The 16051-nt window shown below is 40.3% G+C and overlaps 1 protein-coding gene across 5 annotated transcripts in view; it reads right to left on the bottom strand.

The window, feature by feature from the left end:
- The window catches only part of PCCA (propionyl-CoA carboxylase subunit alpha), a 360640-nt gene that overhangs the window by 139946 nt on the left and 204643 nt on the right, over positions 1 to 16051 (bottom strand). For all 5 annotated transcript variants that reach the window (XM_019971675.2, XM_070799925.1, XM_019971676.2 and 2 more), the window contains one exon: positions 8204 to 8312. In XM_019971675.2, the coding sequence (XP_019827234.2) occupies positions 8204 to 8312 (109 nt within the window). The remainder of the gene's footprint in view (positions 1 to 8203; positions 8313 to 16051) is intronic.

Raw genomic sequence — 16051 nt, 5'->3', positions numbered from 1 at the left:
CCAACTCTCTGGCACAAAAGCCTGCGCTCTTATACTTGAAACTATACTGGCAGTGCTATCCAGGAGAACATGACAAGAAAAACAAATCATACAACCCATACAAAGGCAGGCAGGGAGTTATTATTAGGAAATGTAAAGTGGCTACTTTAGCTGATTCAGTTCGGTTCAGTTCAGTCGCTCAGTTGTGTCCGACTCTTTGCGACCCCATGAATCGCAGCACGCTAGGCCTCCCTGTCTATCACCAACTCCCAGAGTTCACTCAGACTCACGTCCATCGAGTCAGTGATGCCATCCAGCCATCTCATCCTCTGTCATCCCCTTCTCCTCCTGCCCCCAATCCCTCCCAGCATCAGAGTCTTTTCCAATGAGTCAACTCTTTGCATGAGGTGGTCAAACTACTGGAGTTTCAGCTTTAGCATCATTCCTTCCAAAGAAATCCCAGGGCTGATCTCCTTCAGAATGGACTGGTTGGATCTCCTCGCAGTCCAAGGGACTCTCAAGAGTCTTCTCCAACACCACAGTTCAAAAGCATCAATTCTTTGGCGCTCAGCCTTCTTCACAGTTCAATTCTCACATCCATACATGACCACAGGAAAAACCACAGCCTTGACTAGACGGACCTTTGTTGGCAAAGTAATGTCTCTGCTTTTGAATATGCTATCTAGGTTGGTCATAACTTTCCTTCCAAGGAGTAAGCGTCTTTTAATTTCATGGCTGCAGTCACCATCTGCAGTGATTTTGGAGCCCAGAAAAATAAAGTCTGACACTGTTTCCACTGTTTCCCCATCTATTTCCCATGAAGTGGTGGGACCCGATGTCATGATCTTCGTTTTCTGAATGTTGAGCTTTAAGCCAACTTTTTCACTCTCCACTTTCACTTTCATCAAGAGGCTTTTGAGTTCCTCTTCACTTTCTGCCATAAGGGTGGTGTCATCTGCATATCTGAGGTTATTGATATTTCTCCCGGCAATCTTGATTCCAGCTTGTGCTTCTTCCAGTCCAGCGTTTCTCATGATGTACTCTGCATATAAGTTAAATAAACAGGGTGACAATATACAGCCTTGATGTACTCCTTTTCCTATTTGGAACCAGTCTGTTGTTCCATGTCCAGTTCTAACTATTGCTTCCTGACCTGCATAAAAATTTCTCAAGAGGCAGATCAGGTGGTCTGGTATTCCCATCTCTTTCAGAATTTTCCACAGTTTCTTGTGATCCACACAGTCAAAGGCTTTGGCATAGTCAATAAAGCAGAAATAGATGTTTTTCTAGAACTCTCTTGCTTTTTCGATGATCCAGCGGATGTTGGCAATTTGATCTCTGGTTCCTCTGCCTTTTCTAAAACCAGCTTGAACATAAGGAAGTTCACAGTTCACATATTGCTGAAGCCTGGCTTGGAGAATTTTGAGCATTACTTTACTAGCATGTGAGATGAGTGCAATTGTGCGGTAGTTTGAGCATTCTTTGGCATTGCCTTTCTTTGGGATTGGAATGAAAACTGACCTTTTCCAGTCCTGTGGCCACTGCTGAGTTTTCCAAATTTGCTGGCATATTGAGTGCAGCACTTTCACAGCATCATCTTTCAGGATTTGGAATAGTTCAACTGGAATTCCATCACCTCCACTAGCTTTGTTCGTAGTGATGCTTTCTAAGGCCCACTTGACTTCACATTCCAGGATGTCTGGCTCTAGGTCAGTGATCACACCATTGTGATTATCTGGATCATGAAGATCTTTTTTGTACAGTTCTTCTGTGTATTCTTGCCACCTCTTCTTAATATCTTCTGCTTCTGTTAGGTCCATACCATTTCTGTCCTTTATCGAGCTCATCTTTGTATGAAATGTTCCTTTGGTATCTCTGATTTTCTTGAAGAGATCCCTAGTCTTTCCCATTCTGTTGTTTTCATCTATTTCTTTGCATTGATCACTGAAGAAGGCTTTCTTATCTCTTCTTGCTATTCTTTGGAACTCTGCATTCAGATGTTTCTATCTTTCCTTTTCTCCTTTGCTTTTCGCGTCTCTTCTTTTCACAGCTATTTGTAGGGCCCAGACAGCCATTTTGCCTTTTTGCATTTCTTTTCTATGGGAATGGTCTTGATCCCTGTCTCCTGTACAATGTCACGAACCTCATTCCATAGTTCATCAGGCACTCTATCTATCAGAAGCAGGGCTAAGGAACTACAAAGAAGCAGCGCCAGCAGATGTGCATGCTGAGCCTTGTCCTTTCCACTCTCAGAGCCTCCTGCTCAACGTGAGATGTGTCTGTTTGAATCAGGCTTTGTTACTTAAATCCAAAAGCATCCCAGTGATTCAGGAGGTTCTATGACTGCTCCTTTTGAAATCACGTAAAAAGTGGAGCTGGACCTGAACCAGTGTAAAGTGAGAGGTGTGTCAAAGTGCAGAAAGCGGAATTCTGCCCTGTGGACAACATCTGAATCTCACCGACTCAATGGACATGAGTTTGAGCAAACTCTGGGAGACCGTGAAGGACAGGAAAGCCCGGGGTGCTGCCGTGCACTGGGATCACAAAGAGTCGGACGCGACTGAGCGACTGATGACAAGGAAAACAGGCCTTCTGACCAAACTAAATGAAAGACTCCTGAAGGAAACTATTTTCTGTACTAGTTTCTCCTCCAATCATTAGCAGATAGTGAAACCAAGTACTATACTAAACCACAATGCCAACAAGATCATTTCATCTTCGAATAACATGAAGCGATTGTTCAACCCAACTTTTAATGATTCACTTCTGTCAAGAAAAGTGTTTAGGAAAAGAAGGATTACAAAGCAAAATAATTCCATATTAAGACAGTAAGTATTTATGCAAAAGCTTAATTTGCCTTATTAGACAAAGCAAAACTGTTATATGTCTCTGACATTAACTTTACTCTCTTGCTAAAATGCAATATCTTTTTACTATCCAAATAGTAGGGGCACATATTATTAAATTTTTTTCCAGGTCATAAATGATGAAAGAATACCATCCATGGAGAAACTAGGAAAATAAGATCAGCAGCCAAAACAAGCAGAACAAAGGAAGTGCTGCAGGCTACTGGGTTTGGAGGCAAAACAGTTCCGTGACGGAGCCACACACAGCCACACCTGGAGGCCAGCTCCGGTCTCCATTCCCCAGGCCATAGTGAATGTGAAGTGAAAACATAGTGAAAACACGACTGTGAAGCCAAAATGGGAAGAGGCAACCAGCTTACATCAACTCTGGTGTCAGGGACCTCTTCAGCAAATAAGCCAACACAGTTTCAATTCACTTTGCCTAAACAAGATTATGCTTTGTCTAAAAGACTGGTATAAATGTTATAGGTCTTTGCTGCTAGGGTGGTAGCAACTTTACAATAAATGGGTCTGTTTAATAAATGGTAAGTGCAATAGAAACTCAGCAAAAATAATGTTATTTCGATAGTATGTCCACAATTATCTACATAACCAAAATTTTGGCTTACATATTTCATAAACATAATTTTTTTTCCAACTTCTAAAGGGTAATGGGAGAGTTACTCACTCAGTCATGTCTAACTCTTTGAGACCCTATGGACTGTACTGCACCAGGCTCTTTTGTCCATGGGATTCTCCAGCCAAGAATACTGGAGTGGTTTGCCATGCCCTCCTCCAGGGGATCTTTCTGACCCAGGGATCGAACCTGGATCTCTTGCATTACAGGCAGATTCTTTACCATCTGAGCCACGAGGGAAGTCCAAAGGGTAGTGAATTCAATAGCAATATAACAGGAGGAGGAGTCTAGGAAGATGACAGAACAGGTAGAAAGCACCAAGAGTCTGTCTCCCCACCTAGACAACAATCACACTGGCAGAATCTGTCTAACAGAACTGAGAGTTTCCCACTTTGTAACTTTCAGAAGGCGGCTCAGGTGGTAAATCGCGATAACTTCTGGTCAACTTCAGCTTTAGTACAGCAGCAGCTCCCCATCCTCCTACCCTCAAGCTGCCTGGCATGCAACTGTGGGTGTGTTCACTGGAGTAGCTTGCACATAGCTTATGGAAGCCCGGGTGGGCAAAAACGGACCCTATCCTTGAAATATTGAGGATCTGAGCTCTGAACTGGTAACTGCTGCTTCTGACCACAGAGGAGCAGACAGAGAAGCGGGCAGCCATTGTTACTGTGCCTCCAGCATTGCTGCAAACTCCTCCTCCTCTGGCTGGAATGACTTCCAGGAGATTTAAAGGTACAGTGTATCCCTAACCACCACCCCCCTTCATTTTTTTCTTTTTTCCCCTTTCCAAGAGCTAGGCCTTAAAGGCTAAAATGTTCTAAAACAACTGCATATACAAGGAAAACTGGCAAGTGACTGCACATGCCCAGGGAAAGTCTAAGAAAGGACCTCAGAAGAACTTAAGTTTACATCTCGGCCTGATCCTTGGCACAGAGACAGTCTGCAACCATCAAAACAGCAAAATGACAAAGACAATAATGAAAACCACTAAACCTTGGGGAAGAAGAAGAATCTGATTTTCAAAGTCATCACATTATTAAATTAGATTAAAATGTTCAATGCTCAACCCAAAAATCGGAAGTCATACAAATAAACAGGCAAGTATGGCCAACTCAAAGCGGAAAAAAAGATCAACAGATTTATCCCTGAAAAAGACCTAATGGCAGATATAATAGAAAAAGACTTTTAAAACAACTGTCTTAAAGATGCTAAACGAACTAAAGGAGGAAAAAGTCAAGAAAACAATGTGTAAGCAAAATAAAAATATCAATAAAAAGACAGAAAACCTAAAAAGAAATGAAAAAGAAATTCTGGAGCTGAAAATTACAATAATTGAAATGAAAAACTCACTCGGGTAATTCAAAGGTGGATCTGAGCAGTCAAAAGGAAAAAAACCAGTCAATATGAAGATAGGACAATAGAATTATCAAGTCTGAAGAATAGAAAGAAAAAAGATGGTTTAAGAAAAGTGAACAGAACCTATGGGTCCTGTGCAGACACCACCAAGTAGACCAACATACACATCGTGAGAGTCCCGGAAGGAGAGAAAGGGGCAAAGAGAATATCTGAAAAACAGTGACCGAAAACACCCCAACCTTGATGACAGACATGAACATACACATTCAAAAAGCTCAACAAACTCCAAAGATGAACTCAAAGACCCAAGTCAAACTTTCAAGCGCTGACAACAAAATCTTGAAAGAGAGGGACGAATCTTCAAGTGAAAATAAGATTATCAGCAGATTTCTCATCAGAAGCTCTGGAGGCCAAAGAGATTGGGCTGATATATTCAAAGTGCTAAAAGAAAAAAAAAAAATTTGTCAACCAGAATTCTACATCCAGGAAAAATATTCTTCAAAGGTGAGGGAGCAGTTCATATCTTCTCAGATAAAACAAAAGCTGAGGGAGTCATTTTTTGGCCCTGCAAAAAAAATGCTAACAGAAGTCCAGCAGAGTGGAATGGAGACACTAGACGGTACCAAGAAGCCACGTGAAGAGATAAACATCTCAGTAAAGGGAAATATATGGACAATCCTAAGAGCTAGTATTATTGCAACAATGCTTGTAACTTCACTTTTTTGTTCTCTACATGATTTAAGGGCCTAATACATTTAAAAATTACTAGAGTGAAAGCTAGTATCATTTTAACTTTTCCAATAAGCCAACTCAGAAAAGACCCTGATGATGGGAAAGATAGAAGGCAGAAGGAGAAGGGGACGACAGAGGACAAGATGGTTGGATGGCATCACCGACTCAGTAAATAGACTTGAGTTTGAGCAAGCTCTGTGAGATGTGAAAGACAGGGAAGCCTGGCATGTTGCAGTCCAATGGGTCACAGAGAGTCGAACACGAAGAATCGACTAAACAATATCATTTAAAAATTACTAGAGTGGAAAGAAAAATTACTAGAGTGAAAGCTACTATCATTTTATCTTTGTTTTGCAATTCCATGCTTTGTTTTCTATATAATTTAAGAGACTAACGCATTTAAAATAATTATTGGTTTATAGTTTCGGACCTAGACTGTATAAGGGTGTAATTCTCTGATGTTAACACCTGCACCCAGGCAATCACCTGACCTTTATTCTGTCTTTTATACTTCTGTTCTTTCTATAAATTTCCAATAAAGGAAATTATACATTGTATAGTCTTCTTTAACTGGTTTCTTTCTCTTAGCATAATTTTCTTTTTAGGGTTATGCATGTAGATTCATGTATCAATACCGCATTTCTTTTTATTGCTAAGTAGTATTCCATCATAAAGACGTACCACATTTATTTACCCACTCTCCACTTGATATTAGAAAAATGCAAATCAATGCAAATCAACTACAATCAGGTACCACACCTCACTCAGGTCAGAATGGCCATCATTAAAAAAAATCTATAAATGACAAATGCTGAAAAGGAAGTGATGAAAACATAACCCTTCCACATTCTTGTTGGGAATGTGTAAGTTGGTACAGCTACATGGGAAACAGTATGGAAGTTCCAGAAAGAACTAAAAATAGAACTACCATGTGATCCAGCAACCCCACTCCTGGCATATATCCAGACAAAACTGTAATTCAAAAAGATACATGCACCCCTGAGCTCACAGTAACACTGTTCACAATCAACAGCATGTGGAAGCAACCTAAATGTCCATGGACAGATGAATGGATCAAGATGTGGTGCATACACACACACACACAGACACACACACACAGACACACACACAGATACACGCACACACACACAGACACACGCGTGCACACACAGACACACACACAAACACACACACACACTGGACTATTACTCAGCCATAAAAAAGAATGAAATAATGCCATCTGCAGCAACATAAATGCAACTAGAGATTATCCTAAATAAATCAGAATGAGAAACACAAATACCATATAATATCACTTATATATGAACCTATCTCATGAGACAGAAACAGACTCAAACACAGAGTACAGACTTGTGGTTGCTAAGGGGGAAGGGACTGAGGGAGGGAAGGAGTGGGAGGCTGGGGGTAGGTTAGCAGGTGTCAGCTTTTATACACAGGATGGATAAACAACAAGGTCCTACTGTATAGCACATGGAAATATATTCAATATTCTATAATGGAAAAGAACAGTTAAAAAGAATGATATATATGTATATGTGTGTAATATGTATAACTAAATCACTCTGTTGTACCACAGAAATTATTACAACATTGTAAATCGACTAAACTTGAATAAAAAAATAACAAAAAAAAACGTTTTCTCACTAAAACAACATTAGCCATAAATATACACCGTAAGCCCAATTTTGTTTTCCTTCTACCTAATTCTTCAGGGGTAACCTTAATTTCTGATCTGTGCCTTCAGACCTGCTCAGTCACCTGTCATCTTTTTTCTTTTATTTTAATCATTATCCTTCCTCTTGAAAATGAAAGTGAAGCTGCTCAGTCGTGTCCAACTCTTTGCGGTCCCATGGACTATATACATTTCATGGAATTCTCCAGGCCAGAATACTGGATTTGGTAGCCTCTCCCTTCTCCAGGGGATCTTCCCAACCTAGGGATCAAACCCAGGTCTCCCGCATTACAGGTGGATTCTTTACCAGCTGATCCACAAGGGAAGCCCAAGAGTACTGGAGTGGGTATCCTATCCCTTCTCCAGCACATCTTCCTGACCCAAGAATCGAACCAGGGTCTCCTGCATCAGAGGCGGCTTCTTTACCAACTAAGCTACCAGGGAAGCCCCTTCCTTTTGAGGAAAAGCAAAAAGAAAAGGAGCTGATATAACACAATTTTACTACCCATTTCACTCCAACAAGTAATGGATAGTACTTGCTAATAATGCAGGATTACTCTAGGAGGTACACAGACATTCATAATAAATAATCCTGTCACTCAGAAGCATGAACGGCACAATGATTTTGTTTTATTTGCCCTGGTATAAAGCAGGTTTTCCCTTTTGCTTATTAGATTATTAGGAAGCAAAAAGGTACACTTAGGGTTCACAAATAACTAACTCAATCTGCTGTTAATTCTTTCTTGTTTCTTATACACATACTTTTAACTGTTCAGATTATTTCCTATGTTTTAGTACTGTCCCCGTTCTCAATACATTTTTCAAAATTAACAGAGTAAGAAAACAGAAGTAATAAATACAAACTATTTGAACGGATTTCCTATAAGATTTCAGAGTGCCTTCCTCAATGTTGCCCAAGTTTCTCTGCTCATTTATTCTGTTTTAAATGGTTTCACATACCTTGAACTTTCATGGTCTTGAAAATGCTGTGCTCTTAATTGGGATGCCACAAACAAGGATGACGCTACTGCCAGGAACTGGTTTCTCTCAGTCTCTGTTAACGGGTGTCCTGAGGGAAATCAATCACGTACATAATGTTAACATCTTTCCTTCTATATTACAGAACTATTAGTCATTCAAACAAGCGTTTTATCAAACGTCTATTATGGAGCTAGTATGGTACCAGGGACTAGGTTGTGCCAGGGGAAAGGAGGGAGCAAGATTATTTAAATAAAACAACAACCCCTGCTCACCACAAGCTTATAGTCTAATTTGGGAAAGAAGATGTTAAACAGATGCACAGAACAGAACAATTACCAAAAACAAAACAAAACAAACTATCAACATAGATCTCTAGGAAAACCTTAGGGCTCCTCACAGCTGCTTCCCTTTATCAATCTCTACCCCAATTTTACTTCTAAGGAGAGAGAAGATAAAAGTGAGGAAAAGGCGTGTTGTTGGTCAAGGACAGTGACCGGGCCATGTTTTCTAATGTGAGGAATGAAAAGAAAAGAAGTACATGACTGTCTTGGCTCTAAAATCCCAGTCAGGGTTTGAATCCCAATTAACCAACCAACCAACCAACCAATTTCTCTCTCCCTCTTGAATTCACTCTTCTTACCATCATACAGCTGGACCTGGGGGCAGAGGCCTCACCTGACAACCGGGGGAAGACGCCCCGGTCTGGCTGAGTGTGGCTCATGGGGGAATCTGCTCTATGCGCAGAAATTCCTCAAGACGTGTGAGAGTCAAGGCAGGATCGGCTGCTCCAGGGTCTGCCAGGGCTAACACACCCCCGTGAGCTCTGTAACCTCACCGCAATGTCTAACACTATTTATTTACCACGGTGCTATACAAAGATGATGGACTTCACAGATGCTGCAGCACAGCCAATCTGAGTGCTGGGTCATCTGCACTAAGATGCCATTTGTACAATTCAAAACAGAAAAAAAACGATCAGGTAGTTATTTAAATTTATCAGAAAGAAGTGAAGCAATTTCAACATTAGGTCTTAAGAAAGTATTCAAAATATAAATGAGACTAAAACTATTCACAATTAGAGTATAAAGACCTGATAATCCATTCCTCTTCGAGACAAACTTAGAAGCTCCATAATGTGAGATCTATCAGAACCCTCAATGGCTTAATAAACCACATTCCTACAGGCTTTGAAAAGTTCCTAATCATACCCAACCCTTCAGCAGTGATGGAAACATTCTACTTTGATTCTATCAAACTACCCTACGTGAGGATTACAGAAATTTGGCTTAGTCTTCTCAAAAACATACCATCTACAAGAGCAGTTCTCAAAGTATGGCCTGGGGACGACAGGGAGTCCCTAAGAACCCTTTGGGGGTCTGCAAGGTCAAAACTATTTTCATAATAATGCTAGGATTTCTGTTTGTTCCCCCCTCTTGTTTTCTCAGGAGTATATGGTGGAGGTTCCCTGACCTAGACATACTATGTGTGATGGTATCATTCCTCTGATGTCAACATATAATGGATTTATTAGTGTTACTTTGAAAATGAATTAATAATTATTTTTAAAGCTCCTAAGTTTTAATTTAAAATATGGAATTCTCCAGGCAAGAATACTGGAGTGGGTTGCCATTTCCTTCTCCACGGGGATCTGCCCGACCCAGGGATCAAACCCACGTCTCTTGCATCTCCTGCATTGGCAGGTCGGTTCCTTACCACCAGTGCCACCAGGGAAGCCCAATTTACAACATAGCAAATATATAACCACAAAGGCTCTTTGGAGTATGAAGAGGACCTTCTTCTCAAACCTCACTGTGCATCAGAATCACCTGGATTAAAGCTCAGATTCCCATGCTCTACCTGGGGAGCATGATTGGTAGTTAGCCTGAGGTGGGGCCCAGTAATCTTTATTTCTATTAATAACAAGCTCCAGAGTGATGCTGAAGTTACATGTCTCCTGATCTCATTTGAATAGAAGCTGTTTTCGACTCATCTTTATCAAACTGTGTAATACAAACCACTTAGTAATAGCTCATGAAACCAGTTTGTGGGTCAGACCAGCAATAAAACTTATGAGAGCACTTTGCTCACACTATTATCCAGAGTGTGTGTATCCTAAGTCATGATGTAAAATACATTTATTACAGTGGTTCACAAAGTAGACTCTTCTCTAGACACATCTGCACGTCATATATCACCACCAACAGAGTGGGAAAAAAGGCAAAACAAGGTATCCTTAAGCTTTTAAATCACTTGTGTAGTAAGCCTCGTGAATCTAACTGGAATTATATAAAATTTGCGTACTAATCTGAGAAAGACCAGCACTCATAAATGCTGAATCTCCCAAACAATAACTGAGTTTTCCCCACGTGTTCAGATTGCATTTTTTGTTTCTTGACAAGATTTTACAGTTGTCTTCATAAAGGTTCTATCTTCACTATTACATTTTCTCTATAGTCTTACAAGATACTATAGTTAATATGAAAAGATCTGGGTTTTTTTTTTTCCATTTGCCTTTCAAGCTAGCTTCCCTGCAGTAACCTGTGTTTCACTTGGTCTAATAAATTACCAGCTGCACTGACTCAGGCAATATTGAGAAAGGAGGTTCCCAAGTAAAAATCGAATTCCATCACATCTCATAGGCAAACTGATATAATGCATAACAACTTTAACCCTTTTATTGATAGCAGAACAGATTTTCAAATTTTGCCAGTGATAAATATGCAATAAATTTGGTATAAGAGTGCTAAAAACTTCTTAACTTCTGCTACTCAATCTGTTTCTACAGTTTTTTAAAGAATCTCAAGTAATTTTAATAGAGAAGGGCTACGAAGATCGTCAACTCCATCCTCAGTGCAGTGCGGTGTCTATTCTCCTGCGGTGTGGGACAGATGGTTATATATGACCCACAGAACTCCTCCAATACAGGAGAATGAAGACTTCTTACAAGGATTTCTGAATCATTAGCCAGTTCTTATACTGAGTGAGACTGCTTCTTTGTGACTTCCACCCATAGATCTGGTCTTTCCAATCTAACATTGAATAATTCTATTCCCTCCTCCGCTTGTACATCACCAATCTAGACTGCAGTTAGACATCCTGTACCACGCTTAGTCGCTCAGTCATGTCCAACTCTGCAACCCCACAGACAGCAGCCCATCAGGGTCCTCTCCATGGGGATTCTCCAGGCAAAAGTACTGGAGTGGTTGCCATGCCCTCCTCCACGGGATGTTCCCAAATCAGGGATCGAACCCAGGTCTCCAGCACTGCAGGCAGATTCTTTACTATGTGAGCCACCCGGGAAGCCCTTAGACATCCTAAAACATTAAATAAATGTCCTGACCACTCTTGAGGTACTCTGGCCATGTCAAAAGAGGGGTATTCAGGTCCAGAAAGACAATGTATCAGACATACTATCATAAACAAGAATATTTTATCCTTTACATTATACTTCTTATAGAGGCATTGCAATATGTTTTAATATATGGAAGCCAATTTTGCTCTTTATTTTTCACATAATCTTGGCTAGTCTCAGAAATCTATGATTACATACAAGCTTTAAACATGATTTATGTAGTAAACCTTGTGAATCTAACTGGAACTACATAAAATCTGTGTATTAATCTGAGAAAGACCAGTTCCCAAAAATGCCAAGTCTCCCAAACAATAACTGATTTTTTTACCCATCTGTTCGGATTCTGTTCTTGTTCCTTGACAAGATTTTACAGTTACAACTATCTTCACAAAGGTTCTATGTCTTCCCCATTTCATTTTCTCTACAGTCTTACAAGATACTACGGTTAATATGAAAAGGTTTGGTTTTTTTCTATTTTCGTATCAACCTAGCTTACACACAAGTCACTGATTTGGCATACTTTTCTTGTTGTACTCAGCCACCTTGCCAAATTCGCTTTTTAAGTCTAGAAGTTTTTATTAATAAAACTAGGATCTCCTGGGTTTTCTAGGAATATAATAATACCTGGGGGAAAAAAGTCTCTTTCAAAAAATATTTATACTAACTACTTCCTTTTTTCCTTTTTTATCCTTTATAACAGTGTTTAATAATAATAGTAATTTTATAGTCGACCTCATTTCATTCTCGATTTTAAGGGAAATGATTTCAGCATTTCATCATGTAAAATGATGCTTTTTATTAGTTTTCAGTAAGCAGCCTTTTAATCAAATTTAATTGGCTTACTTTTACTTTTATTAGAAATGCGTTATTAGAAAGAGCTTCTTTACCAAGTGGCTACTGAATATATCAAATATCTTTCTAACACCTGTTTTTTGGTAAGCAATCAGGAGTTTGCAAAGAGTCAGACACAAGTGAGCAACAAACTTTCTTAACCTTCTGGGGGATAACTTCAAAGCCGTGAGCCCTCAACAACGTCAACGCTCTCCACTCCAGGGGTTACTGCAGGTCAGGCCCCTGGTGCAGCACCTCGTTGAGGGCCTCTGGGAAGCCCCTGCTGTTACCCGCCCACCTAGCTTTAAGAAGCCTCATCTGTGTTCTCCTAAGTGGTTTTCTTCCAACCGTCTGTGGTTGACACTTTCCTGGGGGTTCCATTTTAAGGCAGTGTGTATGAGAAAGTGCTGACAGGTGTCCTGACCCTGAGCCATGCGTGCTCTACATGTGGGCTGCGGCTTGGCCAACCCCTGGCCTCATGGGTAGGGTAGTCTGGGGGTCATTTTGTTTGGGGGGAATCTTTGGGTAATCCCTTTAAGGGTTGGTTAGATTACTCAGGGGTTTCCCTAGTGGCTCAGCAGTAAAGAATCCTCCTGCCAAGAGGTTCACTTGGGTGTCCAGGGTTCCATCTCTGGGTGGAGAAGATCCCCTGGAGGAGGCACGACAACCCACTCCAGTATTCTTGCCTGGAGAATTCCATGGACAGAGGGGCCTGGCGGGCTGCGGTCCATGAGATCGCAAAGAATTGGACATGATTCAGCAACTAAACAGCAGTAAGATTTCTCTGGGATATTCTACTATTGTGCCTGTAGCTATTTGCCTGCCAGCACTCTGGGAACCAAGTGGAGAACAGGGCTGGGGAGAGAAGGAATCACCACATTCTGTCCACTTTCACTTGATCCTCTACCTTCTCTGCCCGACATCCCTCAGGGCATGTCCCTCAGAGTCGTGTCAGACTCTTTGCAACCCTATGGACTGTTGCCCGCCAGGCTCCTCTGTCCATGGATTCTCCAGGCAAGAACACTGGAGTGGGCTGCCATCTCCTTCTCCAGGGGATCTTCCTGACCCAGGGATCAAACCCATGTCTCTATGTCTCCTGCACTGGGAGACGGGTTCTTTACCACTAGTGCCACCTGGGAAGCCCTCATTGTTTTCCACCACGAAGAACCTCAAAGCCTTTGCCAGGCCGGAGAAGACAGTCACCCTGTCACAGTGAAAGAGCCGATGCCCGCAGGTCTAAAACTGAGGACTGCCTGTCCTCAGGGATTCTTCTAGGCTCTTCCTCCCTGGCTGCGGAAATCCTCTTCCTTTGTATGCAGATGGCTCTGTGTGCTTGTGATCATCAGGTCAAAGAGTAGGCAGTGGTTTGCCCGCAAAAGTTTAATAACCAGTTGGGATGTGGGAAGGAAAAGAGCCCCAGTGAAAAGCACGTGCTAATTCCCTAACTGTAAATACCTTCTCCAAGGCTTATTTCAAACCACCAACATCGCATCAAAGAAGAAGGATCAGGAAGAGATACATGCAGAGTCTCTCCTGAGGCAGTATTGTGGCCCCAGCACCTGCAGAATAGAGTCCTCAGAGAGAGCATTTAACATTCTACACTCCCTATCCCTTGAAGCCATCCTGGACTCCCCAGATCACAACTGGTTTATTTTTTCTCCGCTCTAAGACACTCAGCTTATATCTTCACCTTAGTGCTCCTTCTATTCTGTCCTGTAGTGTAGTTAGTTCTTTACAGGTCTATTTCCCTAATGATAGAACCACACTAAGGATGAGGAAAATACACTATTTCTCTTTGATTTTCTTCTACTGCATATACCAATTATTTGTTGAATGATTTTAATGACTGAATTTTTAAAGGCAATACTTCAGTCATGTATTTAACACTTTTAAAGGTACAGAAATACATGATTAAATTCAGAGGGAAAAAAAGAGAAGTATAATTTAATGGTAGACTTCTTGGGTTGAATCAAAGTTTTCTAAACATTCTGCAACTTTTCAGAAGAGAAAGATAATTCTAATAATTTCTAATAGAAATCATATATCTAATAATTTGATAGGGATAATAATTCTAATAATTAGATATCTAAAGATATCTAATAATTTGATAGGGCTGGTGGTTCAAGTGCAGCAAGGCAGCAGAGAAATAAGTCCGAAATTGCCATTTTAGGCTAAATGAAATATTTCTTAAAGTATCTTCTTCTTCATTTTCCCTTTATTTCAAAGTCAAAGTATCTACTCCCCCATTTTCCATTTACTTTTCAGAATCAAAGGAAAATACCTTTTCAACATCAACATCTAATAAGTTGACGTGACGAACAAATTCTGTGTATTCTATTTTTAAATTTTAGACACAACCTTTCAAAGTTCAGCCTGAGTGTCTTTAGTAACACTGTCCTAGTCTACAAATAAACTTGGGATAATAAACATATATAATAGAAAATTTTAATGCAGTCATAAAACAGGCACTAGCCTATGAACAGCGTCTGGGGTAGCTGGACAGATGGGAAGCAGATGGGTAATCCCAAAGGGGCAAAATGACCCAGCCTCAAACATATGGATAAGATCCCGGATTAACTTCAGTTGCCACTTCCTGCTGTCTCTTTCAGGCACATATATCAAACAATCAAAGATGATACAGTTTAATATATTTAGGACCTCCTATGGAGAAAAATTGGGAAGAAGAGGTAGAATCATCTGAAGAAGGAGGAGGAGATATAGTAGCCACTCAGAGAAGAAAGAACTGACATGAAAACAACATGAAGGAACACAATCAGCGGCAGACGTTCAGAATGGCAAACACAGGTGTGCACTTCTCAAGTCCCTATGTGACAACACACAGCATACTCTGAAAATGTCTGTGACTTACAAATTTTGAATTCTAGCACAACAGAATGACTATTAAAACAGAAGTTGAAAACTCTCATTTCCGGCTTTATTATGTCACTGATCATTTAGCTTTATCAGGCTTTCTGTGCTTTGGTTTCCTTATACGTAAAATGAAGGCTGAATTAAAAACTGCTAAGGCCCTCTAACAACGTACCACAATTTAAAAACTATTATGCATAAGAATCAGAATTATAGTGTCTGTGCTAATCCATCCCAAAAAAGAAGTGTAATATATTAAGCTTATTACAACAAACTGCAATGTTTGATTTTAAGAAAACTTCTGAGGTCTCTTGAGAATTTGGAACATTTTCAATTGCTGCTAAATATATATCACAGAGTAACCAACTCCAATTAGAAATTTTAAGTGCTCCATGGTAATGGGATATGACACCAAATATGCATAAACACATATATAAATGTGTAAATGCATACATAAATATCCATGTACACACACAATATTTTGATCTGTCATCTCCTCCTGCCTACTGTTTCATGTAAGCCAGGTGGACACAAAAGCACGTGGGAATCCAAGTCCACTTCACAACTGACAACAACTTTTAATTAAAACTTTAGACAGGACAAGAAGCCAAAACTTTAGGATCCAAACAAATCTGTAATCTGAATACATGTACAGTTAATTCAAAATAGTCAAGGTGACACCTTCTCACCTACATTATGAGCAACATTCCTTTCATTAATTTGACAAATATTTATTTAGGGTCTGCTTTAGTTGTATGGATACAATAAAAAGCAAA

This window comes from Bos indicus, chromosome 12 (assembly GCF_029378745.1).
Source record: "Bos indicus isolate NIAB-ARS_2022 breed Sahiwal x Tharparkar chromosome 12, NIAB-ARS_B.indTharparkar_mat_pri_1.0, whole genome shotgun sequence".
NCBI classification, from domain to species: domain Eukaryota; kingdom Metazoa; phylum Chordata; class Mammalia; order Artiodactyla; family Bovidae; genus Bos; species Bos indicus.
This window is presented reverse-complemented; position numbering and strand designations above follow the sequence as displayed.